Source organism: Podarcis bocagei (genome assembly GCF_964188305.1).
Source record: "Podarcis bocagei genome assembly, chromosome: 3".
NCBI classification, from domain to species: domain Eukaryota; kingdom Metazoa; phylum Chordata; class Lepidosauria; order Squamata; family Lacertidae; genus Podarcis; species Podarcis bocagei.
The window spans coordinates 2,061,133-2,086,013 of record NC_138127.1 but is presented as its reverse complement, the minus strand read 5'-3'; the positions used below and the strand labels follow the sequence as shown (position 1 = coordinate 2,086,013).

General features: G+C 43.4%; 1 protein-coding gene across 1 annotated transcript in view; it reads right to left on the bottom strand.

Annotated features, from left to right (window-relative positions):
• PCSK2 (proprotein convertase subtilisin/kexin type 2) overlaps nt 1-24,881 on the bottom strand; it is a 137,466-nt gene that overhangs the window by 23,210 nt on the left and 89,375 nt on the right. The window contains exons 6-7 of the mRNA XM_081189108.1: nt 8,615-8,691; nt 2,521-2,609 (exon numbers count right to left, since the gene is read on the bottom strand). Of these exons, the coding sequence (XP_081045234.1) occupies nt 2,521-2,609; nt 8,615-8,691 (166 nt within the window). The remainder of the gene's footprint in view (nt 1-2,520; nt 2,610-8,614; nt 8,692-24,881) is intronic.

Here is a 24,881-nt window from a genome sequence, read left to right as displayed (position 1 = left end):
CCATCACTGCACTATTTAGGCAGTTGATATTGGGTGCAATGTGGGGAGGGGGAAAAGCTTCTTTGCTATGGCAGATCCTAGGATCAGATTGGGTTTATTGCTGTCAAATGTCTGAATCAGAGTTAGCTCAAGATCCTTTGGATCTTTGTGCTAGTTACACACACACACACACACACACACACACACACGGAGGGAGGGAGGGAGAGAGAGACCACACAGACCCATTTGTTTCTCACTGGCTACTCTGGTTCCTGGTACTGATATTGCTGGAGGTAGCTTCTGCCTGCCCTTGGGTGGGCAAATTGGGGAGTTCCTCACAGGGAGGGTTCCCTTGCTGGTCCCCTGCTGCAGAGGCTGGCAGATCCAGGCACCTCATCCACCCCCTAGCATGGCAGATGGGATATTTGGATTGCTCTGCCCAGAATGTTCTGTATTTTTAAAAAACTATTTTGATGCACATGTTTTACTTCAGATCGATTACAGCAGTAACAGTTGACCAGCATCATGTTGAAATGTGTAAAGTTGGAAAGGAGATGGTCTCTGTTGAAATGGTTAGACTGAGCATATGATCTGAAATGCAGGGAAGCCCATTCAACTTGAGGATGGAATTGGAAAGAGCCCAGCTTCCTAGCTGTCTACTGCCATGCTTTTAACTCATTGAACTGATCTATGTAGAAGCAGTCAATGGACCAAGGTGACAGGATTCTGGGCTATACCATTTCAGACTCAATAAGTGGAGGTTCTCTTACCTAGAACCCCCCCCCCCCCGCATGTAGCAGCACATCAGAAAGAAGGCTCCACTCAAACTGTCCCTCTGCTGTGCTCACTTCCTAAAGGGGTTCCAGCTCTTTTGCTGCCCTCTTCCCTTTGAAATGAGCCTTTCCAGCTTCCTTCAAGAGCTCACTGCAAGCTTTTACCATTACTGTACAAGCCTGACTGGAAAGAGGGTGAATCATTTGCTACCATCCCAAAACTGACTTGGAAAAATCTTTCTTTCTCAGCTTTTAGCTGGCCACTTGATGGTGCTGTAGTCCTCAACAATAACCTGGTTTGCTAAATGGTGAGCTTGTACGTGGCTGCAGTCATTTCCGTCTGACACATTATCGCTCCATCAAAGGGGCAAATGGAGCTGTACTTTATAAATAAAATAGGAAACAGCTGCCTGCATTTACTGGCAGCAGTTTTCCAGGGTTACAGCCAAGGGTCCTACCTGGAGATGCCAGGGTTCAAAGCAAATGCTCTACCACTGAGCTACTATCTCCATTCTTGGTGAAAGATGCCTGCCAATAATTGAATCCCAAAGCTATTTGTTTTGGATACATTTTAAAGCAGTGGGGGCCTACGTTTGAGGTAGGTGTGCCACACAACTCGACTTCACAGTGAGAGGCAATGTCACCACTCGGTTCCACAAACTGCTACAGGAGAGATGGAGAGACCTGGTTTACAGAAGAGAAACTTGCAACCTTCCAGACATTGTTGGACTACAACTACCATCATCCCTTACTATGGTCCTAGCTGGCTGGGGCAGGCAAGGCGAGGCTTCTAGAGAAACTTTGCAAGGTATTAATCAGGCTGCATCTTTCAAGTAACAATGAGAGACGTCGGTCAATTTGAGCAATTATGTGCAATAAGAGAGCAAGACATATGGTTTTCATGTATCCAGGCCTGTCTTAAGCATATGTGGCGTTTGGATGCAAAGATCCACCCGGCATGTCCCCCCCCCCCAGGTTGCCCAGTCCCAGGCGTGCAGGAGGGCAGGCCCAGCCAGTCGGCTCAGTATCTTGCTGGCTCGGTCGTCCCCGAACTCGTGGCGCAGAGCCACCTGCAGCAGAACAGCCTGTCATGGCACTCTGACTGACAGGCGGGCTCTTCCCCGGACTCAACTCTCAGGTCCTGAACTATCAGCCTGGCGCCCCTGAGAGCCCGGCGCCTGGATGCCTCGCACCCCTATCACCTATGGGTAAGATGGCCCTGCGTGTATCTTGGGAAGAAGGAAGTGCAGGATGGAAAAACTGGCATGAAGAGTGAAACAACTAGTTATGTTGTGTACACACACACACACACCCCTGCTCCATTCACCAACCCTCCGCCATTCCCCCTGGCATGACCACCCTTGTTTCCCCTTCCCAAACCACACAATTACGAAGCTCGTTTTTCACCTTCCCAACCACATTTCTGAACACAGTTCTCTTTTCTATTGTTTAGTTGTGCTTTGCAGCCCTGTTTTCACTTTCACATCCATGCCCCCCTCCCGCTCCTTTTTGTACACACAAGCCGCCCCCATAGTACCCTCTCACACCTTCCTCCTCTCACATATTGTGAGTGCTAAGCACTTTTCTCACTTTCCACCCAATTCTGAAGACACCATCACCTCCCATCCCATAGTTCCTTTCATGCCCTTGGTTTGATCTTCACACCTCAAAAGAGTCACATATCTGCTCCTTGCCCCGTTTTTAGATAAAATTGCAGTTTTGCCTCTGAGAGAAACCTCAATTGTGTGTTCCCTGATTTATCCCATACCTGCCACCTTTGAATTATATGCCACTCCAACACCACAGATGTTGTTGTTTGCTGCAGCAGATACTTCCCCAGCACATCTGGTTCCATGACTGCGGGGAAAGACAGAGATTCCAGTCAAGGCTTCGTATTAGCATCAGAATCCACAAAAGCTTGCAAAGGCACTGGGTAAAGATTTTTAAATCAAACAACAATCAAGAAAATGACTTTTTTGTTGTGTTTCCTGGAGCCCAGAGATCATGATGCACATTTGGACTGAGCACAGTGAGGGCACTTGCAAAATGACCCCACTGCATCTCACTCATTCTATAATGAAAACTTTGCTATGGAAAGATGTATACTTGTCTGTTTCTGGCTGCTTGCTTTGTTTTACTCTGCTTTTGTTTCTAGAAAATGTATGTGCTTTTTTCACCTTCCAATGAAGCAACAGGGTAAGGGCCAAACCAGCTTTTTCCTATTTTGTTTTGCAGGAGAAATTTCCCCTGACAGCTCCGGGCTTTATGGTAACTCTATTAAAGAACTGTTGGAGAGGCTTCTATGTTGCTAGGCATCTGCGGTCTAGCATCTGTGGACTGCCTGTTATGCATAACACAGGTTATACTATTGCCTATCATCTTCTATAGATCCTAGGGCAGGAAGGCTGCTGACATCTCAGATGATCTTCGTCTCCCCTAGATATCTATTCAGTATGCACAAAATTTATGGCAAGGTTAGGCTACGTCCAGTCTTGATCAAACATTAATTCTGATAGGTTTACAGGGCAGTTGCATGACAATGAGAGTTCATGTTGATTTTCTTGTGGGGTGTTTGCATGTCTTCTTGTTAATCATTCCTTCGTCCCACATTTTTCAGTACATTTCCCCATTACTTTCCTAAGTAAATTATTATTATTATTATTATTATTATTATTATTATTATTATTATTATTTTATGTAAATCCCACCCATCTGGCTGGGTTTCCCCAGCCACTCTGGGTGGCTTACAGCACATAATAATGGTAAAACAATGGGCATAAAAATTTCCCAATACAGGGTTGCCTTCAGATGTCTTCTAAAAGTCAGATAGTTGTTTATTTCCTTGACATGGGCTGGGCTTGAGGAGACTGGAGGTTGTGCCTAACTTTATCTGACGAAGTTAAATGTAAGCCAAGGGTAAATGGGATAGGTAAAAAGGTAAAGAACCACTGGGCAGTTAAGTCTAGTCAAAGGTGACTATGGGGTTGTGGCGCTCATCTCGCTTTCAGGCCGAGGGAGCCGGCGTTTGTCCACAGACAGCTTTCCGGGTCAAGGACCTCAAGGACCACCTCTTTCCATATGAACCTGCCTGGACCCTGAGTTCATCTTCTGAGGCCCTCCTTGTGTGCCTCCTCCTTGAGAGATCCAGAAGGTGTCAACATGAGAACAGGCCTTCCCTGCAGCAGCTCCCCATCTGTGGAATGCTCTCCCCAGGGAAGTTTGCCTGGTGCCTTCATTATACACCCTTAGGCTCCAGGCAAAAACGTTCATTTTTAACCAGGCCTTTGGCTGATCTTATGGACATCCAACACCCTTTTAGAATGTGGTGGGGGTTTGGGGGGGGAGGGGGTTATTGGGTTATTGCTTTTGGTTTGATTTTATATGTTGTGGTCTTGTTGTGAACCACCCTGAGACCTCTGGGTATAGGGCGGTGTAGAAGTTGAAATAATAATAATAATAATAATAATAATAATAATAATAATAATAATAATAATAATAATAATAATGTGGCCAGCATTACTAAACTGCTTCTGGCACTTCTGGCACAACGAATGCCAGGGTGGATGAAAACACTGTTTCCCTTCCTGCTGAAGCGGTACCTATTTATCTACTTGCACTGGTGTGCTTTCGAACTGCTAGGTTGGCAGGAACTGGGACAGAGCAATGGGATCTCACCCCGTCACAGAGATTCAAACCACTGACCTTCCGATCAGCAAGCCCAAGAGGCTCAGTGGTTTAGACCACAGCGCCACCTGCATCCCACAAGGGGGTCAGGTGCAGAACAAGTTAGACTGGTGAGATGCTTGCCCATCCTTTCCCTACACCTTTCTGATTCCACCTACCCAAGTGAGCAAGGACTGGCTCGGCACCTGAACAGAAAATTGTTAGGAGCTCCATATGAGCAATTCTGTGCTTTGTACAGAAAAGGCAGGCTGTAAACAAAGGCTAGGATCTAAAGGACCGTGCAGATCGTTCTGCATGCCCAAAGGGCCTTTTAACCTGTGTTTCTCAAACAGCCTGAGGTAGCTTGCCTGGCGGAGTGGAACCACAACAACAGCCAGCCAGCAGTGGCATCACTGCCTTTAACAGGAGGAGCGAGATGGTGGCAAATTTGGGACTGTGCCAGCAGTGGCGTAGCGTGGGTTGTCAGCACCCGGGGCAAGGCAAGTAATTTGTGCCCCCTAACCCGTGGATTTGCGCCCCCTAACCCTAACCCCCAGATGTTGCGCCCGGTGCGGCCGGCCCCCCCTGCACCCCCCACGCTACGCCACTGTGTGCCAGCACACCAGCAGAGCCAATCTCCCACTGGCGTACCTGCACAGTGCCCAGCCTTGCTGCCACCTTGCCATCCCCCCCGTAAGTGGCAGTGATTCCCCAGCAGGTGAGCTGCTCCTGCAAACATGCCACATGTCCGCTGCATTTTGAAATGATCAAAACAGATTGCCATGTGACGTGAGGAATCTGCTGTTATAATCCTGTGCTGGACACATGGTGGGGTGACGGGAAGTCGATAGAAATCCAAGAAGAATGTATTATAATGTAATAAGTCTTACCTATTTATTTTTTCACTTTTTTGTCTTTATGGATAATTCTTCTGTATGCTTTTATTTCTTGTTTTGTTTAAACAAAACATTAATTAAAAAAAATAAAAAATATTGAATCATGTGCTGCATCAATCCAGGGCTCATCCAGATTTGTCCTTGCCCACTGTTTCCTTGGGAAAACGTATTTTTTACTGCTGAATTGGAGCAAATGACAATCAGGGTTTTTAGCAGATTGACCTTTGCTCTGATTTATCACTAAAGAGCAGGTTTTCCTGGGGAAAACCACTCACACCCGTGCCTAGAAAGTGTGGAACAAGGAAAAAAACTACTTGGACCCATGCTTTTTATGCACAGGACAAGTGCAAGTCTTGATGACCCCCTACTCAGTAATGGCATGCAGAAATCTAGTCCAAGCCGAAATCTGTCTCATTGCTAGATGAATATGAGCTTCTGAACTAAAATGGTAATCAGTAAATAAGCGTAAGTGTATTTCTTACATGTGCTGTTGCAGACGTCTCTCCTAGACATCTACCATATTTTTCGCTCTATAACACGCACCCGACCATAACACGCACATAGTTTTTAGAGGAGGAAAACAAGGAAAAAAAATATTGAAAACGAAACAGTGGATGTATGATTTTTGTGGTTCATGCTGTGGCCACAGACATGTGATCTGACGGTGAGTTTGGGGTAGCCCAATGAAAAAATCCTGAGGATCCATGTGGATCCATGCTTTGTAACCACATTTTTGCACCACTGCGGCCCCAGGCAACAGTGGGTGTGTGATTTTTTTGGTGCAAGCTATAGCCATGGACATGCTATGTGATCTGATGGTGAATTTGTGGTGACCCAGTGCAAAAATCCTGAGGATCCATGTGGATCCGTGCTTTGTAACCATGTTTTAAGTGGGGAGGGAAGGAAAAGCACTCAAGGGACAAGGAGCACGCGTGGGGTGGGTGGAGAAGGATGCTGCTAATAATGCAGAAGAGGGGTATAAGGGGAGAAGGCTCCTCTCTCCTGCTTTGCTCCTTTAAAGCAAGCAGGCTCTCTGTCCCTCTCTCCTCCCCACTCAGCGGCTCTTCTCCCGCTTTGCTGTTTCAAAGCGAGCCACGGAGGGAAGGAAGGGGAACCATGGATCCTCTGCTCACGACTGCAGCAGATCCCCCCGCCATCCGTAGGCATTCGCTCCATAACACACACAGACATTTCCCCTTACTTTCTAGGAGGAAAAAAGTGAGTGTTATGGAGCAAAAAAAACGGTAATTTACTGAATTAGGGCATATAATAGAAATGCAGAAGCCCAATGATCTTTGAAGTCCCAGAGTTGTGCAACTCTTCACTAATTAATTACAGCACCTTAGCTAAATGTCAGGTGTCATCTCATCTGCAAATATATGAAAACTTCCATGTTATCCTATGCTTCTGGCAGAAATGGCACAAGTACTAATGGGAATGTGCCGACACATCAGTCATTCTCAAGAGCAACTGCAGGAAGCTGTGAATGTACATATGTACATGGAATCATAATGTGTCACCCTGGGAATGAACTGTGTTGGGAAATCTGTCACAAACATCTCCCTAAGATCACGAAATTTGGAGAAGTGGCGATTCTGAAGGATAGAGTTGGAGGATGGATGGCGGCTAACAGATTGAGGTTGAATCCTGACAAGACAGAAGTACTGTTTTGGGGGGACAGGAGGCGGGCAGGTGTGGAGGATTCCCTGGTCCTGAATGGGGTAACTGTGCCCCTGAAGGACCAGGTGCGCAGCCTGGGAGTCATTTTGGACTCACAGCTGTCCATGGAGGCACAGGTCAAATCTGTGTCCAGGGCAGCTGTTTATCAGCTCCATCTGGTACGTAGGCTGAGACCCTATCTGCCTGCGGACTGCCTCGCCAGAGTGGTGCATGCTCTGGTTATCTCCCCCCCTTGGACTACTGCAATGCGCTCTACGTGGGGCTACCTTTGAAGGTGACCCGGAAACTACAATTAATCCAGAATGCGGCAGCTAGACTGGTGACTGGAAGCGGCCGCCGAGACCATATAACACCGGTCTTGAAAGACCTACATTGGCTCCCAGTACGTTTCCGAGCACAATTCAAAGTGTTGGTGCTGACCTTTAAAGCCCTAAACGGCCTTGGTCCAGTATATCTGAAGGAGTGTCTCCACCCCCATTGTTCTACCCGGACACTGAGGTCCAGCACCGAGGGCCTTCTGGCGGTTCCCTCACTGCGAGAAGCCAATTTACAGGGAACCAGGCAGAGGGCCTTCTCGGTAGTGGCACCCTGCCTGTGGAATGCCCTCCCACAGATGTCAAAGAGAACAACAACTACCAGACTTTTAGAAGACATCTGAAGGCAGCCCTGTTTAGGGAAGTTTTTAAAGTTTGATGTATCACAGTATTTTAATATTCTTTTGGAAGCCGCCCAGAGTGGCTGGGGAAACCTAGCTAGATGGGCAGGGTATAAATAATAAATTATTATTATTATTATTATTATTATTATTATTATTATTATTATTATTATTATAGTTGCATTTCAGTTTATGAACGAGGTCCATTTGCATCAAAATGTGAGCAGAACCACAATTTCCCTTTCCTTACTTTGAACACACTCCAGCCAAAGTGAAGCATCAAAAATAATTCCACTGAGAGAGTTGAGCATTTGCACAAACCTTTTGGCCAGAAATTAATGTGTCTATGTGCCTGAACAGCGCTTAACTTTGGCTGAGAGAAGCCTGGTTCTTCACTCATTCTCTAAGACAGCAAAGGTCATTGTGCAGAAGAACTTTCATCATGCCAATAATGTCACATAAGACATGCGCTCTCCACATGGGTGCCCAATTGTGCAACCATTTCATACACTTGATCTTCCGCCTCCTCCTTTTTCTTTTTTGGAAAGGAAGAATCGTGAGAACTGGGAGTTTGCTTGGAGCACCTTCATCACCATTTTGAAACTGCACTCGTTTAAGTCCAGTTGCCACAGCAACTGCAATCTTGAAAGAAAGAAATTGCTCCAAAAGTGCATTATTTTAAAATGTGTTCTCCATAAAATACGCACACCATCCAAAATACATACTTTTAGATACATTTTTTTAAAAAAAATTAAAAAACCAAGAACAATACGGCAAAATTTGGTGACTTGCACAAACCAAAGAATAATTACATTCTGGTCAGCTTATTAGAACAGGGAGTGAAAATCAGGTTGTTTCATTTGAAGATGTGGACCAAGCAAACTGGCAAAAGATTGAATTGGATCAGAGCTGCTACAAGCAAAGTTTGTAAATTCCCAACAAGGAAAAGGATTAGATGTGCTTCTTACCTGTTAAACCAATCATCTGTATAGCGAGGGTACGGATAGGGGTCGTTGCTGCTGAAATCATAGCTGGCTTGAGCATTCTGGAAAACACAAAAAGTAGGACAAGTAAGCATTAATAGATATATAGAGAAATTAATGCGCATCAGCCATTTTTTATTCATTTATTATCTATTCCTTTAAATTTATATCCCACACTTCCTTCAGACAAAAAAGGCCAGAGTACCAAACACATCTGTCAGGGAAAAATACAATTAATGTGTTTTTTAAAAAATAATAATAAATAAATAAACATATTTGAAACAGAAATTTCTGGAACAACAATGGGATATCAGCTCTGTGCAAGCCATGATGGATAACAGCAACAACTGGGGGAAAGAAAGACATATCATCTTACAAGTACAGGAAGAAACACCACAGACAGAATAACTGCCACACACAGGAAGAACAAAGATATAGTTTGAGTTCCTCACTTGTAGCTTTAATGTGTCAACATGAATAGAAGTTATTAATATTGCATGCGTTGTATAAAGGATTATTATTATGACTGGATGTACCCTTGAAGGTGACCCGAAAACTACAACTAATCCAGACTGCGGCAGCTAGACTGGTGACAGGGAGTGGCCGCCAAGACCATATAACACCAGTCCTGAAAGACCTACATTGGCTCCCAGTACGTTTCCGAGCACAATTCCAAGTGTTGGTGCTGACCTTTAAAGCACTAAACAGCCTCAGCCCTGAAGGAGCATTTCTACCCCCATCGTTCAGCCCAGACACTGAGGTCCAGCTCCAAGGGCCTTCTGGCGGTTCCCTCCCCGTGAGAAGCGAAGTTACAGGGAACCAAGCAGAGGGCCTTCTCAGTGGTGGCACCCACCCTGTGGAACCCCCTCCCATCGGATGTCAAGGAAATAAACAACTATCTGACTTTTAGAAGACATCTGAAGGCAGCCCTGTTTAGGGAAGTTTTTAATGTTTGATGTTTTATCGTGTTTTTAATATTCTGTTGGGAGCTGCCCAGAGTGGCTGGGGAAACCTAGCCAGATGGGCAGGGTATAAATAAATTAGTACTAGTAGTAGTAGTAGTAGTTGCCTGGGGCAGGGAAGGATGTCAATCTTTGCCTCCTCCTTTTGCACTGTTCTTGAGAAAGTGTGTTCTCCTTCATGGAGAGCACGTGTTGCGGTGGGGTCTGCCAAGCCACCCCTCTGTTACCAGGCAGGGTCTCTAAAGATGGCCTGGGGCAGCGATTGGTTCACTGGGTTGCTGGGGTAAAAGTTATGTTGCAATTTTGGTGGAAGGGGTAAAATCTTTAAATACTCTGCACGCAGCCTGGAGCTTTCTCTTTGCTGCGTGCAATGGATCACCCGCCCACCCGCCCTTGAGTAAGGGGTTGTTGCATTGACCTTGCTATGCCTGTCATGGGGTCGTCTGCCATTGGGGCAGGGGCCTGCTAGGAATTTTGTCCATCTGGCTGATTGGCTGGGCCATTTGGTTTTTGCCTACTGCGTAGCAAATCGTCACAACTTGTAAGGTTGCAGTTAGGCATTGGATATAAATTGGTGGAGGAGGGGTTAGGATAGGCTGGGCCTCCCCCTCCATGGTTGCTGCGGAAAGGGAATTCCGTTAAAGGAATCCTGGGGGTTGCCATCTTTTCGTCCAATCCCTGGAATGGGACTAGGGCCGGCAAGCCTTCGGGGAGCATGCGGATGAGAATTGAGGGTCTGTGACTCAGCTCCATTTCTCCCCGACTTGTTTTCCCACACTGGCTTTCAGTGGTGCCCGGAAGTCAGTTCGGTCCCCAGGCGGGGGGACAGATAGTCTTAACCAGTGCCTAAACAACCACTCACGGTTTTGTATTTAAATAAAGTTGTGGCCAAAATTATGCCCAAAACCTTAAACAAAAGTTAAGTGTGCGTTGTGAGTTATTTGGGGGGGGGGTGGCTTGAGGACCTCGACACACAAGCAACCTTGCCAAAAGAAGATTAGAGGTTCCCCTACCCTTTTATGAAAATATTGTGCCATGGTGTGACCAGTAAGCCCAGCTGCTTCTCCACTGTGGCAGTAATGACACAGACAAAACAAATGACCAAATGTGGATAATTAAATTTATACATCTGCTTTCTCCAGCGGGAGAAGTGTTTCTGAATAAAGAATTAAAAGAAACCCATGTATTATTCATAGGAAGGATTTGAGCAGATTTGAGAGGAAATTAAATCCAGCCTCTAATTCACCGAAATCTCTTTCTCTTAACAAATAACAGATTTTCACCAAATGCCAGACTCCTTGCCTAACACATCACCTTCAGCTGTACCTCTTCCAAGATGTACCATTATTTCTGTCGATTATAAGAGCTCCCTTTGCATCACCCTCCACATTTGATGAGACCTATTGCAGTGGTGGGAAACCTGTGGCTACCCCAGATGTTGCTGGACCTCAACTCCCATCACTCCCGGCCAGCATGTCCAATGGTCTGAGATGATGGGGCAACATCTGGAGGATCTGGAATGGTGCAAGGGTAGGGTGGAACAGCAGCAAGGGGAGGGTTATGTGATTACACTGGCAGGAATATCAGACTGGCTTCACGAGTGTGCCTTCACAAGTGACCGCCCCCTTCCACCATATAGGTAAAGCCCAGTGACCCCAATGTCAAAAGGACAATGTTTTGGCATTTCCCACCACATCAGTCACTGCTTTGGAGGGCCACAGGTTCCCTACCCATACTGTATGTTAAGCCTTTGAGCTTTGCTTAAAACTGCACGCTCAACTTGGGACTTCTGAGTGTAAATAAACCTTCCAAGGATTTCCCTGCATTTGATGCATTATTGCATAAATGTCTTTTGCTTGATCTGGATGTATGTCCTAAAATATCAAACCACTGGACTATATAGCCCCCAAACGCCTATTCCTGGACTTTGAAGATGCTCAAACTCAGGACGAAAGGGAGAAACATCACTTGGGAAGACAGGTGAATGAATGCCAGTGTACTGGAAGAAGCAAAGATCACCAGTGTCAAAGGAATGATTTTTCAACATCAACTTTGTTGGACTGGTCATATTGTTCAGATGCCTGATTATCATCTTCCAAAGCAACTACAGTCCTACCTTGGAAGTTGAACAGAATCCATTCCGGAAGTCCGTTCAACTTCCAAAACATTTGAAAACCAAAGCACAGCTTCTGATTGGCTGCAGGAAGCTCCAGCAGCCAATCAGAAGCCACAGAAGCCCTGTCGGACGTTCAGCTTCAAAAAATAGTTCACAAACCGGAACAGTCTCTTCCAGGTTTGCAACATTCGGAAGCCAAAACGTTCGAGAACTAAGCTGTTCAAAAACCAAGGTACAACTGTACACTATTCCAAAGTTTAAAAATGGAAAGCATAATGCTGGTGGTCAACAAAAGAGGTTTAAAGGCTCTCTCAAGGCAAATCTTTAAAAATGTAGTATAAACACCGAGAATTGGGAAACACTGGCCTGCAAGCGCACAATTTGGAGAACAGTCTTTACCAAAGGTGTCACGGATTTTGAAGACGCTCGAACTCAGGACGAAAGGGAGAAACGTCCTAAGAGGAAGACATACTTGGCAAACACTCATTGTGATCAACTCCCGCCAGGAAACCTATGTCCCCACCGTGGAAAAATGTGTGGATCCAGAACTGGCCTCCACAGCCACTTATGGACTCACTGTTAAAACCATGTTGACGGCTACTAGTGATCGCCAAAGAATAAGATTTCTGGGATACTGCAACATGGTACCGACAGTCCACCAAGGGCTTCCATGGGCCCCACAAGAGATTGTGAACCCAATGAAACAACAACAACAAATGGATATATGCAGGCCACACAAACGAACAAACAAACAAACAAACACATTCTCCATTCCCAGAGCAGTTTCTCCTCACTCTCTGACCTCTTCAGAAAATTTAGACATAACCCCTACACCTCTGATACGATGCTTTTCCTTCACTGCTTAATTCTAGGTGGAGAAAAAGAGACAATGAGCTGGAATGGATGTGCTTATGAGGAATAGAAAGGTGGGGAAAGGAGATGTGTGAAAGTGGCAGTGGAGACAGAGGAGGCCTTTTGAGGGCACAAGGGAGAGCAGTGCCACCATAACACAAAAACATGGGTCCAAGGCTTGGATCCTCATCATGTTTGACAAGGCATGACTCCCAAGCCACCATTATATTAAAGCTGAGATTAGCTTCCATGGATTGCAAAGTAGAGACTGCCTATTCCTCGCTTGCCATGGTCACCATGGCACTTGGATTTATTCCAAAGAGTTCATATTTTGTGTCACTGGCAATAATGGATCTGTAATTTTTACAGGCCACTCCACGGAGACAGATGTGATCTGCAATTTGATGGCGGCTTGGGAGAATGTCATGTAAAAATCATGCAAATGGTACAAGAAGATACATATTCTATTTTAGTTTTAGTTTTACCATATTTACAGTGTTACCTTGGTTCTCAAATGCCTTGGTACTCAAACAACTTGGAACCCAAACACTGCAAACCCAGAAGTAAGCGTTCCAGTCTGTGAACATTTTTCAGAAGTTGAATGTGTTCCATTTTGAGTGTTACACTTCCGTTTTGAGTGCTTCACCGAGGTCTATCAGTTTCTGCCATTTATTTTGCATTTTTGTTTCTGCTGCTCTTTTTTGTGTGTGAATGTGTGGAACCCAGTTCAGCTACTGATTGATTGATTGATTGATTGATTGATTGAGTAAGTGCGTGAGTGACTGCAGTACATTGTTGATTGCTTTCATTTTATGGATCAATTGTCTCGTTAGATAGTAAAAATTATGTTAAATTGCTGTTTTAGGGGTTGTTTGTAAAAGTCTGGAATGGATTAATCCATTTTGCATTACTTTCTATGGGAAAGTGTGCCATGGTTTTGAACGCTTTGGTTTTGGAAAGGACTTCCTGAATGGATTAAGTTTGAGAACCAAGGTACCACTGTACTTAGTTTACATTGCATACTTCAAACAAAACAGTTAACAATAACAATTCCAAAACAACTGAAGTGCTGAGTGGGTTGCATGGATTATTTTAGGGGATGTAAATACAAGTATGGTTACAAATCATGATCTTGAAATTTCCTTTTGTGGTTCAAATAGTCTTGTTTCCATGTATATGATATGAAGTACCACTGTGTGGCATCATAGTGACTTCTCCTCTGATTTCTGCATTCTTCCTTTTCCATGCCCTGTGGCAGCCACTTTGTGACTGGCTCCCACACCACTTTTTTAGAATTCCACATGTGCCCACCAGCCTCAAAAGTTAATTGATTCCAATTGGCATTTTGCGTTAAAAAACAACGGTATAATAATATTGGAGCAGCAGCTGTGGGAGGTGAGGGGGAAATCCTGGAGTTAGAAAGGCATCAACAACAACAACAACTGCTTAATGGCATACTCATTCATCCCCAATACTTTCAGAATCTTCCTGAGGTTAACAAGATTTGCAACCCTCGTTGCTTGTTTTTCACAAAACTCAAAATAAACTAAAAGACAAAAGCCGACTGCTAAGCTCTGATTTTTAATGTGACCCTGACTAATCTGGAAACATGACTTTTCAGAATAGAAAGGAGGACGGAGGGTTAAAATGAAGGGATTTATTGTTAAGTACTCGCTGTGAGATCTGCACTTATTCATTCTAATTGCAGAATGTTCTCCATGCCAATTTCTTTGCAAGCTGGTTCAGTTATGCAGGTTCCTTTCATGGCCCTCTAATCACCCTTGGGTTGTCCTAGCACAGGGCTGCCAATACTCTATGCATTTACTTAGGCTGTTAAAGTGCATACATACTGTTTCCTGAAAGCTCAGAGCAGATCACTCCAGTGTTTCAACTGCCCTTACCAAAAAAAAACCCTGTGCCCTTATCCGTCCCTGAAACCACCACCACCACCACCCTGACAAAGCCACCTCCCTACAAAAGGTATGACCTGAAGGTACATGAGGCCACTGCTTTGCTAGCTGTTGTTGTTGTGTTGTTGTTTAGTCGTTTAGTCGTGTCCGACTCTTCGTGACCCCATGGACCAGAGCACGCCAGACACTCCTGTCTTCCACTGCCTCCTGCAGTTTGGTCAAACTCATGCTGGTAGCTTCGAGAACACTGTCCCACCATCTCATCCTCTTTTGTCCCCTTCTCCTTGTGCCCTCAATCTTTCCCAACATCAGGGTCTTTTCCAGGGAGTCTTCCAGGGTGGCCAAAGTACTGGAGCCTCAGCTTCAGGATATGCCCTTCCAGTGAGGATTCAGGGCTGATTTCCTTAAGAATGGAGAGGTTTGATCTTCTTGCAGTCCATGGGACTCTCAAGAGTCTCCTCCAGCACCATAATTCAAAAGCATCAATTTTTCGGCGATCAGCCTTCTTTATGGTCCAGCTCTCACTTCCATACATCACTACTGGGAAAACCATAGCTTTAACTATACGGACCTTTGTTGGTAGCTGTAGGTCTGGTCAGTTCCTTGGATGAGACACTGCCTGAAAATCATATGCTCACTGCTTAAGATAGATTCAGCGATGGAAGAAAGGCAGGATATAAATCAGGCGTGGGAAACATTGGGCCCTACTGAGGTTGGTGAACTCTGACTCCCATCATTCCTGGCCACTGGCCATCCTTGGTAGGGCAAATGGGACTTGTATTTCAGCAACATCCAGACCAAATGTTCCCCACATCTGATACAGATGTGAGAACAAAGTAAGAAATTCAAAGGAGAGCAGCAGCATGGTCCAGAACAGACATTCATTTAGCATTGTTTCTTTACTACCGAGAGCACATTATCATTTCTATTTCTTCGACGAGATGCTGTCGGCAAGACTGTGGCCAACATTTTACCAGCAATTTACTGAATGTGTAAATTGACGGAATCCCTGCTATCATTAGCTGACTCAATAAGAGCTCCAGAATTACGTTAATCAGATACAGTAGTTTCTGCAACTGATTTGAGCATTATTCAGCTCCTCTTCTGGGGAAACGTGAAGAAAACTCATCCTTCATATGGATAAGAAATGTGCAGATACTGCAGCGGCAACAAAAACCCTATCAAAGTGACACATGTAGACTGAGGCCAGACTGTATGGTACCCACTGATGACTAGCCCTTTTATTTTAGCATATGCTGCGTCTATTTTGTATTGATGTTTTAATTGGTTTTCGTAATGTGCACAGATGTGTTTTTCTGCCTGCCAACAGAAAACCCCCATCATTCAGCCCAGACACTGAGGTCCAGCTCCGAGGGCCTTCTGGCGGTTCCCTCACTGCAAGAAGTGAAGTTACAAGGAACCAGGCAGAGGGCCTTCTCCCATCAGATGTCAAGGAAATAAGCAACTATCTGACTTTTTGAAGACATCTGAAGGCAACCCTGTTTACGGAAGTTTTTAATGTTTGATGTTTTATCATGTTTTTAATATTCTGTTTGGAGCCACCCAGAGTGGCTGGGGAAACCCAGCCAGATGGGTGGGGTATTAATAAATTGTTGTTGTTGTTGTTGTTGTTGTTGTTGTTGTTGTTTTATAAAGATTGCCAAAGGCTGGTTATTTGCTTCACACCTATATGCTGTTGTGTATTTAGATTTCCTCAGATATAATTTGGCTATCACAACACCTCCGTCAAATGTGGGAGCCATGAAGTCATGGCAAAGGCTTGTAGCGCCACCTGGTGCCTCGCTGACCTCGGTGACCTGCATGTCCGTGCCTTGCAGTGTATTAAGTGCATAACCATATATGGAGTTATGTCCCCCTCTGGGCAGTAATAACCTTATATGGGAATGGGTGGGTTAAAGCCATGACCGGATGTAGGTAACGTGAGACATTGGCAAACGGCCATGCGACAGGAGAGAACAAAGGATAATAAAAGAGACCGGAGAGGAGAGAAGTTCGAAAGGAGCTGCTCATGCCATCCTGAAAATATTGCTGGCTCTCTGTGTCTTTATTTTATGCTAAACTGCGCCATTTGTGACGGCTGGCTTCCGTCAGTCAAATGCTGGAAAGGAATGAGCATTTTCATGTCTTCAGCTGGCAAATTAAGACCTGCTTGAGGAGGAGTGATGAAGCCCTAAGTAACATTTCTATACAGTACTGGTAATTGAAAAGGAACTATTAAAAGCCCTCGACCTTGAGACCTTTGTCAATCATTTTGCAAAAGTGCGTAAAGAGTGGTGCATTCAGCTTCTGTAGATCTACAAATTTCTCCATTCCCTCTCAGCAAGTGACAATGTGTTCTGCCAGAGATGGCGATTCAGATACAAAACATGAACAGGCCCCAGGTATCTCAGGTTGCTCTTACCGTATTTTTCCGTGTATAAGACACCCCCATGTATAAGACGCCTCCTATTTTGGGGGACTCCAAATTAAGAAAACACCCCTTAGGACTACCCATGTATAAGATGTGCCCCGATTCTAAACCATTTTTGGGGTAAAAAAAACCCCTAGTCTTATACATGGAAAAATACGGTACTTTCCTTGTGCTGAGAGTCTACATTCCTGGTCCTGCCTGTGCTGCTTCCTGAATCACTTGTTTTGATTGTCTGATTTGTATGTCAAGGAAATGTTTGTAACGCTACAGTGGTACCTTGGTTCTCAAACACCTTGGTTCCCAAACACCGAAAACTCATAAGTAAGTGTTTTCTAATGTTTTTCGGAAGCCAAATGTCTGATGTGGTTGTTGGCTATTATTTCTGTGGTGCCTGCACCAATCAGAAGCTGCGCCTTGGTTTTTGAACATTTTGGAAGTCAAACAGACTTCCGGAATGGATTAAGTTTGGCGCTTTTGTTTTTGCTATTTATTTTGCATTTTTGTTTTTGAGGCTTTTTCGGTTAATTTGTTTTTGTGACTGTGTGGAACCCAGTTCAGCTACTGATTGATCGTGTGACTGTAGAAATGGATAAAAGCCCCCCATCCAAACAGTGACTATCATCAGTGCAGGTAAGATTTTTTTTTTAATTTTATTTTTATCATCTACAATATTGTCTTATTTATTTTATTTTTTTTTTAATAAATTTTTATTGGTTTTACAGCATTTTTTAAAAAGAACAAACAAACACAAAACAAAACAAACATACAAAATACTTTCAAAGATATTTTCATAAACCTCTTTTCTTGGACTTCCCCATACCCCCCCTCTCTGCATCCCGGTGTCCATATTTGAACTAGCAACTCCCAGTTGTTACTTTCTAATCTCTGTCATCTTAGTCCTCCTTTATTATCTAACCTTGTATCCCTGTACCCTGTTACTTCTAGTAACCACAACATTTTAACATTCGTTGAGTTTATAGTAGTCCTTAAGATAGCTCTTAAATTTTTTCCATTCTTCTTCCACCATCTCTTTACGTTGGTCACGGATTCTGCCTGTCATCTCAGCCAGTGTCATGTAGTCCATCACTTTCATCTGCCATTCTTCCAGAGTAGGTAAATCTTGTGTCTTCCAGTACTTTGCGATGAGTATTCTTGCTGCTGTTGTGGCATACATAAAGAAATTTCTATCTTTCTTTGTCACCAATTGGCCGACAATGCCCAAGAGAAAGGCCTCTGGTTTTTTAGAAAATGTACATTTAAGTACCTTTTTCATTTCATTATAGATCATTTCCCAGAAGGCCTTTATCTTCGGGCATGTCCACCAAAGGTGGTAAAAAGTACCTTCAGTCTCTTTACATTTCCAACATTTATTATCGGGCAAATGATAGATTTTTGCCAGCTTGACTGGGGTCATGTACCACCTGTATACCATTTTCATAATGTTTTCCTTTACGGCATTACATGCCGTAAATTTGATACCGGTGTTCCATAACCATTCCCAGTCATCTGACATAATGTTGTGTCCAACATCCTGCGCCCACTTAATCATAGCAGATTTAACTGTTTCATCCTGTGTGTTCCATTTCAACAGCAAGTTATACATTCTAGATAAATTCTTAGTATTGGGTTCTAGCAGTTCGGTCTCTAGTTTTGATTTCTCCACTTGGAAACCGATTTTCCTATCCTGTTTAAAAATTTCCATTATTTGGCGATATTGAAACCAATTTTCTACTTTGTGCTTCAGTTTCTCCTGACTTTGTAGTTTAACCTTGTCTCCATCCTGTTCTAAAATTTCCCAATACTTCGGCCATCCGACCTCCATATTGAGTTTCTTCACAGCTTTAGCCTCCACTGGTGACACCCATCTAGGGGTTTTATTTTCCAATAAGTCTTTGTATCTTATCCAGACATTAAATAATGCTTTTCTAACAATATGATTTTTAAAGGTACTGTTAACCTTGTCATACCAAAGATATGCATGCCAACCAAAAGCATTATTGAAGCCTTCCAGATCCAAGATGTCTGTATTCTCGAGGAGCATCCATTCTTTCAGCCAGCAAAACGCTGCTGCCTCATAGTACAATTTTAAGTCCGGCAGGGCAAAACCCCCTCTTTCTTTAGCGTCAGTCAGTATTTTAAATTTAATTCGGGGCTTTTTGCCCTGCCAGACAAATTTCGAAATGTCTTTGTGCCACCTCTTAAAACATTCCATCTTATCAAGAATCTGCAAGGTCTGAAACAAAAATAACATTCTAGGCAATACATTCATTTTAATTACTGCAATTCGGCCTAACATTGACAGTTTCAGATTTGACCATATTTCTAGATCTTTTTTAATCTCTGACCAACATTTTTCATAATTGTCCTTATACAAATTAACATTCTTAGGTGTTAAATAAACCCCTAGGTATTTGACTTTCTTAACCACTGTCAAACCTGTTTCCTCCTGAAATTTCTCCTTTTCCATGTCTGTTAGGTTTTTCCCTAAGACTTTAGTTTTTTGCTTATTCAACTTAAATCCGGCCACCTGGCCAAATTGTTGAATTATTTCTAAAACCCTTTTCGTACTAGTGTTTGGCTCTTGCAAAGTCAATACTAGGTCATCTGCATACGCTCTTAACTTGTAGTGTTTAGCTCCGACCTGCACACCTTTGACCTGCTGGTCATTTCTTATCATATTCAACAACACCTCCAGAACCGAAATGAAAAGTAATGGGGAAATTGGGCACCCCTGCCGAGTTCCTTTTTCTATCTTAAGTTCCTCAGTCACAACATTATTTACAATCAACTTAGCTTTTTGTTCGGAATATATTGCAGCCATACCATTCTCAAAACCCTGGCCTACCCCCATCCCATGAAGATTCTTCCTCATAAAACTCCAAGAGATATTATCAAAGGCTTTCTCCGCGTCCACAAAGATCAATACTGCTTTAGTGTTTATATTCACCTCCAGCTTTTCCAAAATGTCTATTACATTCCTTACATTGTCCGCTAGGTGTCTTTTAGGGAGAAAGCCTGCTTGGTCTTTATGAATCTTCACCATCAAAACTCTTTTAAATCTTTTTGCCAAAATGTCTGCAAAAATTTTGTAATCCACATTAAGGAGTGATATCGGGCGGTAGTTCTTGAGTTGGGTCTTTTCAGTCTCTGACTTTGGTATGAGTGAAATATATGCCTCTTTCCACGATTCAGGTGCCCTTTTTCCTTCAAGTATCTCATTACAAACTTCTCTTAATGGTTGAATCAACCATTCCTTCAGCGATTTGTAGTATCTAGAAGTCAGTCCATCTGGTCCCGGAGATTTGCCCAATTGCATATTCTGAATGGCAGCCTCTATCTCTTGTTCTGAGATTCTCTGGTTCAAGTCCATCTTACTTTGCTGAGAGATATTTTGTAATCCATATCTTCCAAGGAATTTGTCTATATCTTCTTCATTTTGCGGGCCTTGGGTATAAAGTTTTTTGAAATAACTTAGAAAGCAATTTCTAATTTCATTAGGTTTAGATATACTCTTTCCATCAACCTCTAGGCTTGTAACTGTATTTAGTTTCTGCCTTTTCTTCAATTGCCATGCCAAAAGTTTACCACATTTATTTGCTGATTCAAAAGTCTTTTGCTTCATTTGCTTTATCTTCCATTCAATCTCTTGGTTCATCAACTCCATATATTGAGTTTGATATAACTTGATCTCTCTTAAAATGTCCTGAGACTTTGGTTTTGTTCTCAATTTCCTCTCTCCTTCCTTTATCATTTCCAAGATCTTCTCTTTTTTCTCATTTTGTTTTTTCCTCTTTATTGAATTTTGTTGAATCAAAAATCCTCTCATAACCGCTTTACTTGCGTCCCAGATCACTCTTTTCTCCACGTCGGTCCTCAAATTTATTTCAAAATAGTCTTTTAGGGTCTTTTGGGCCTTCGTAAGAATCTCCTTGTCTCGAAAGAGGGTGTCATTCATTCTCCATCTAAATTGACCAGTTATTGTGAGTTTCATCTCCATCTTCACGGCGTTATGGTCGGAGCAAGTTTTTGGGCAGATTTCCACTTTCTTAATCTTTGGAGCCAGTCCACTAGTAACCCAGATTTGGTCAATTCTGGTCCAGGTCATCATTGCTTGGGAGAAAAAGGTTCCCTCTCTCTCCAGAGGGTTCCTTGTTCTCCAAATGTCTATCAAGTCCATGTTTTCTGTCATTTCGAAAAAAGTCTTAGGGAGTCTCCCTTCTTTAGTAACTGTTAGTCTTTGTGCCTTGTCCATGTTAGTGGAGACCACGCCATTCATGTCTCCCATGATTATCATATTGTAATCCAGATAGTCCGTCAAAGTTTCATGAAGTCTCTTAAAGAAGTCAGATTTGCCTTCATTTGGTGCATAAATTCCAACAACTAAAAATTTTTCTCCTTGTACTTGTATCTCCACAGCCAGATATCTCCCTTGATCATCTTTAAATATCATTTTTGGAGCCCATTTCTCCTTCACATATATTACCACTCCCCTCTTCTTAACTTTGTCTGATGAGACAAATTCTTGTCCTAACCTTTTATTTGTGAGTAATCTCCTGTGGGCTCTAGTTATGTGAGTTTCTTGTAAACATATCAAATCCAATTGTTCTCTGTTCAAAATATGAAATACTTGTCTTCTCTTCAAAGGCCCATTCAGTCCATTACAATTCCAACTAAGGAATTGCAGAGCCATCTTGTTATTTTCTTAGGGCTCCTCCAACAGCTCCAAGTTGTTGCTCTTCTTCTGACGGTGGTGGTTTTTGTCCAAACGAGAGACTCAGGATATCCAGTGCTCTCCTCTGTTCTGCAAGTACGTCCACAGTCCCCTTCTGTAGGTCCTCCTGATATCTTGCCAGAAATTTGTCTTTATCTTGAATTGTCTTTATTTTCACTTTCTTTGCCTTGTAGTCGAATGACAGTCCTTGTGGGAATTCCCACCTGAAGCGGATCTGATTTTTCTTTAACAAAAGCACCAAATCCTTGTAGAAGTTTCTTAAGTCCAGGATATATTTTGGTATGTCTTTAAAGATCTGTACTGCTGAATTTCCAATTTGGAGGGCTTTTCCAAAGTGTAGTCCTAAAATTTTATCTCTTTCCTCCTTAGATCTGAGTGTGATCAAACAATCTCTTGGTGTCTTTCTATCTTGCTTTTTGCCGAGTCTAAAAGCAGTTGTGATTTTGAAATCGTCTTCCTCCAGGTCCCAGCAATCCGCAAACTCCCGTGTCAAATATTCCACAAGGTTGTCACTTTCATTCTCCGGAATCAGTCTTAATTTTAAGTTTCTCTCTTTCCTCTGTAACTCCCACAAGGCCAGGGTTGCATCATGCTCATAGACCTTCTTGGCAAGTGGCTCTAATTTCTCCTGCGTCTCTCCGGCTGTGGCTTTGGCCTCTTCGGCAATTTGACGCGTGGTGGCATTTTCCTCGACCAATTTATTTATAGATTCTGTATTCTGGTTTAATCTTGTTGATATTTCTGTTAATTTTTGTGTGTTCTCTGAAGTCTGTTTTGTCAAAGACTCCAGAGTCTGGTTTATCTTGAGCAGAGCTTCTGTCACAGCTTCCATAGAAACGGCTGCTCCTTTGTCCTGTCCTGTTGTTCCAGCTAGTCCGGCTGTTACGCCTAAAATCGAACCTCTTCTCTTTGCTTGTTGCAGCTGCAGCTGTTGCTGTTGTTGTTGCTTGGTCTTGGCTCTTGTAGTTATCTCTTCTTGTGGCCCACTCATGTCAAGGTCAATTCCCACGGGATTTATTCTCCCTTGGAAAATTCCCCTGTCTTAGGCCGTGCTGGACTTCACTTTATCCTCTAGAGGGAGCAAATCAAAATGGCCATAGAAGGAAATTTCAAAATACATGAACAAAGGAGAGCATCCAAGATGTAGAAAGAAAGGAGATTAACCCAGTCAAAATCAATGTTACTAAAGTCTTATAGCTTCCAATTGCCACAGTTGCCCAGTATACTGTTTATACTGTTTCTTCTTAAAATGTACAAAAGTCAGGCACTGTGGAAACTTTGTATCAAGATGTCACTTCACAGGGAAAAGTCAGCTCAATGTACTAAGAAGGCAGACCGTTTCAGACTTTCAAGTAGATGAGATAGCAGAGGTTTTTTCCTTCAAATAAGTCATGCAGTTAATGGTCAAATTCGCCTCCCCTCTGCCCTGCTTGCTAGAGGGGAGATCAAAGGTTTAAATGTCCGGTTTAGCTGATCAAAGGACGAATTTAAACGGATGCAGGTTTAGAACTCCGTTGCTTTCACTTTCATGCGGTCGGGGGGAGGCAGACTTCCTTTGTTTAAATCTCCCCCGTTTTTAGCCCAATTTTTAAAATTGAGAAAAGTCCCAGTTATTTTTCAGTTCTTACTCACGGGGAATCAGTCCGAATTTCTTTTCAGGAAGGAATCGGCGCTCTCCGCTTATGGCGACGCGGCTTCACTTCGCAGGCTGGGTAGCGACTCTCAGCACCGCGCTCACTCCCGATGTCGATCCGTAGCCTTTAAAAAGGCTCTTTCACGGTACCGGGGGGCGCGAAGGTGCCCACCGAGTCTCCTTGTTCTCAGGCTTCAGCGCCTGGGATTTTAGGGGTCCCCCGCTTGCCGTAGCGGGTAAGACCCGAACTTGCGAAGCAGTCCTTCTCCGGAGCTCGGAGGTAGGACCGCCATTAAGCGCTGGCACCGACCGGAAGTATTGTCTTATTTATTTTATAGTATAGTATAGTAAATTGTTTATTGCTTTCATTTTATGGATCACTGGTCTTGTTAGATAGTAAAATTCATGTTAAATTGCTGTTTTGGGGGTTGTGTTTAAAAGTCTGGAACGGATTAATCCATTTTGCATTACTTTCTATGGGAAAGTGTGCCTTGGTTTTGGAATCCCTTGGTTTTGGAATGGTCTTCCGGAAAGGATTAAGTTTGAAAACCAGGGTACCACTGTACCTAGTTTGAAAGCCTTTTTTCTTACTGTCATTTGAATTTGGTTAGTGTACACATACACACACACATACACACACACACACACACCTAAATTGATAAATAAATGACTTATTTCAGGGGGGGGAATGTTTAGGGTGGCAGTTTTAGCATAAAATATACCATTATTTTTCTTTCACAAATCTTAACATGCAGGGCACAGAATGCCCACCTAGAAATATACTTTTCGCCTTCCCCCTTCCAGGATCTACGGAGAAACTAATGAAGCTTAAGTTTCAGGGGCCCTGATCCCAGAAGTGACTATAATCCACATTTCTTTTTTTAAAAAGGGGGTCTAGTAGACTCAATTTAGTTGCACAACTCAAAAACTATAAAGCATAGGAAATTTTTATGCACACTTGGACATGTGAGATAATCCAGTGCAGCAATTTTAACCAAAATCTGAGGTGCAGTAGTTGTTGTTTTGTTTTAAAGTGTTGATCTGTAATGGAACAACCCCACTGAAAAAGATAACAGTGGTTACCATTACAGTTCAAGCTTCAGGCGCCCAAAAGTGTAAGTCCACCACTGCCCCCTTCTGTGCCCCCCTCCCCTGATTTTAAATCCTGGTGCTTGAATGCATGTGCTATTTTGCCTGCATTTGCGTCAGATGCTTTTCATATGAAGCTGTGGGAGTTTCCTCATCACTGGTGTACACAACTGTGGCGATCACACAGGGTCCCCGGACGTTTCACTGTCTATTGATCCCTGTGCCACCACTTTAGTTCTCGCTGCCACCACCCAGGACCTACCTGGTACAATACTGAGTTCAGTCAGGGTTAAACTGGAATATAAACTTCTGTTTATTTATAGCAGTTTAACAAGCGTGTGGTTTCATAAACTGTATCGGTCAATTACAATCATGGGGTGCCTATCCAGACCTATAACTTCTGCTACCTGTTCTCACTCACTAAACCAGCTCTCAGATATTTACTTGTCTTCCTAGCTCCTAACTGTGCCTGACTCAGCTTATTTTGCTACACTAACTCAACCTACCCACAGACTCTATCCCAATTC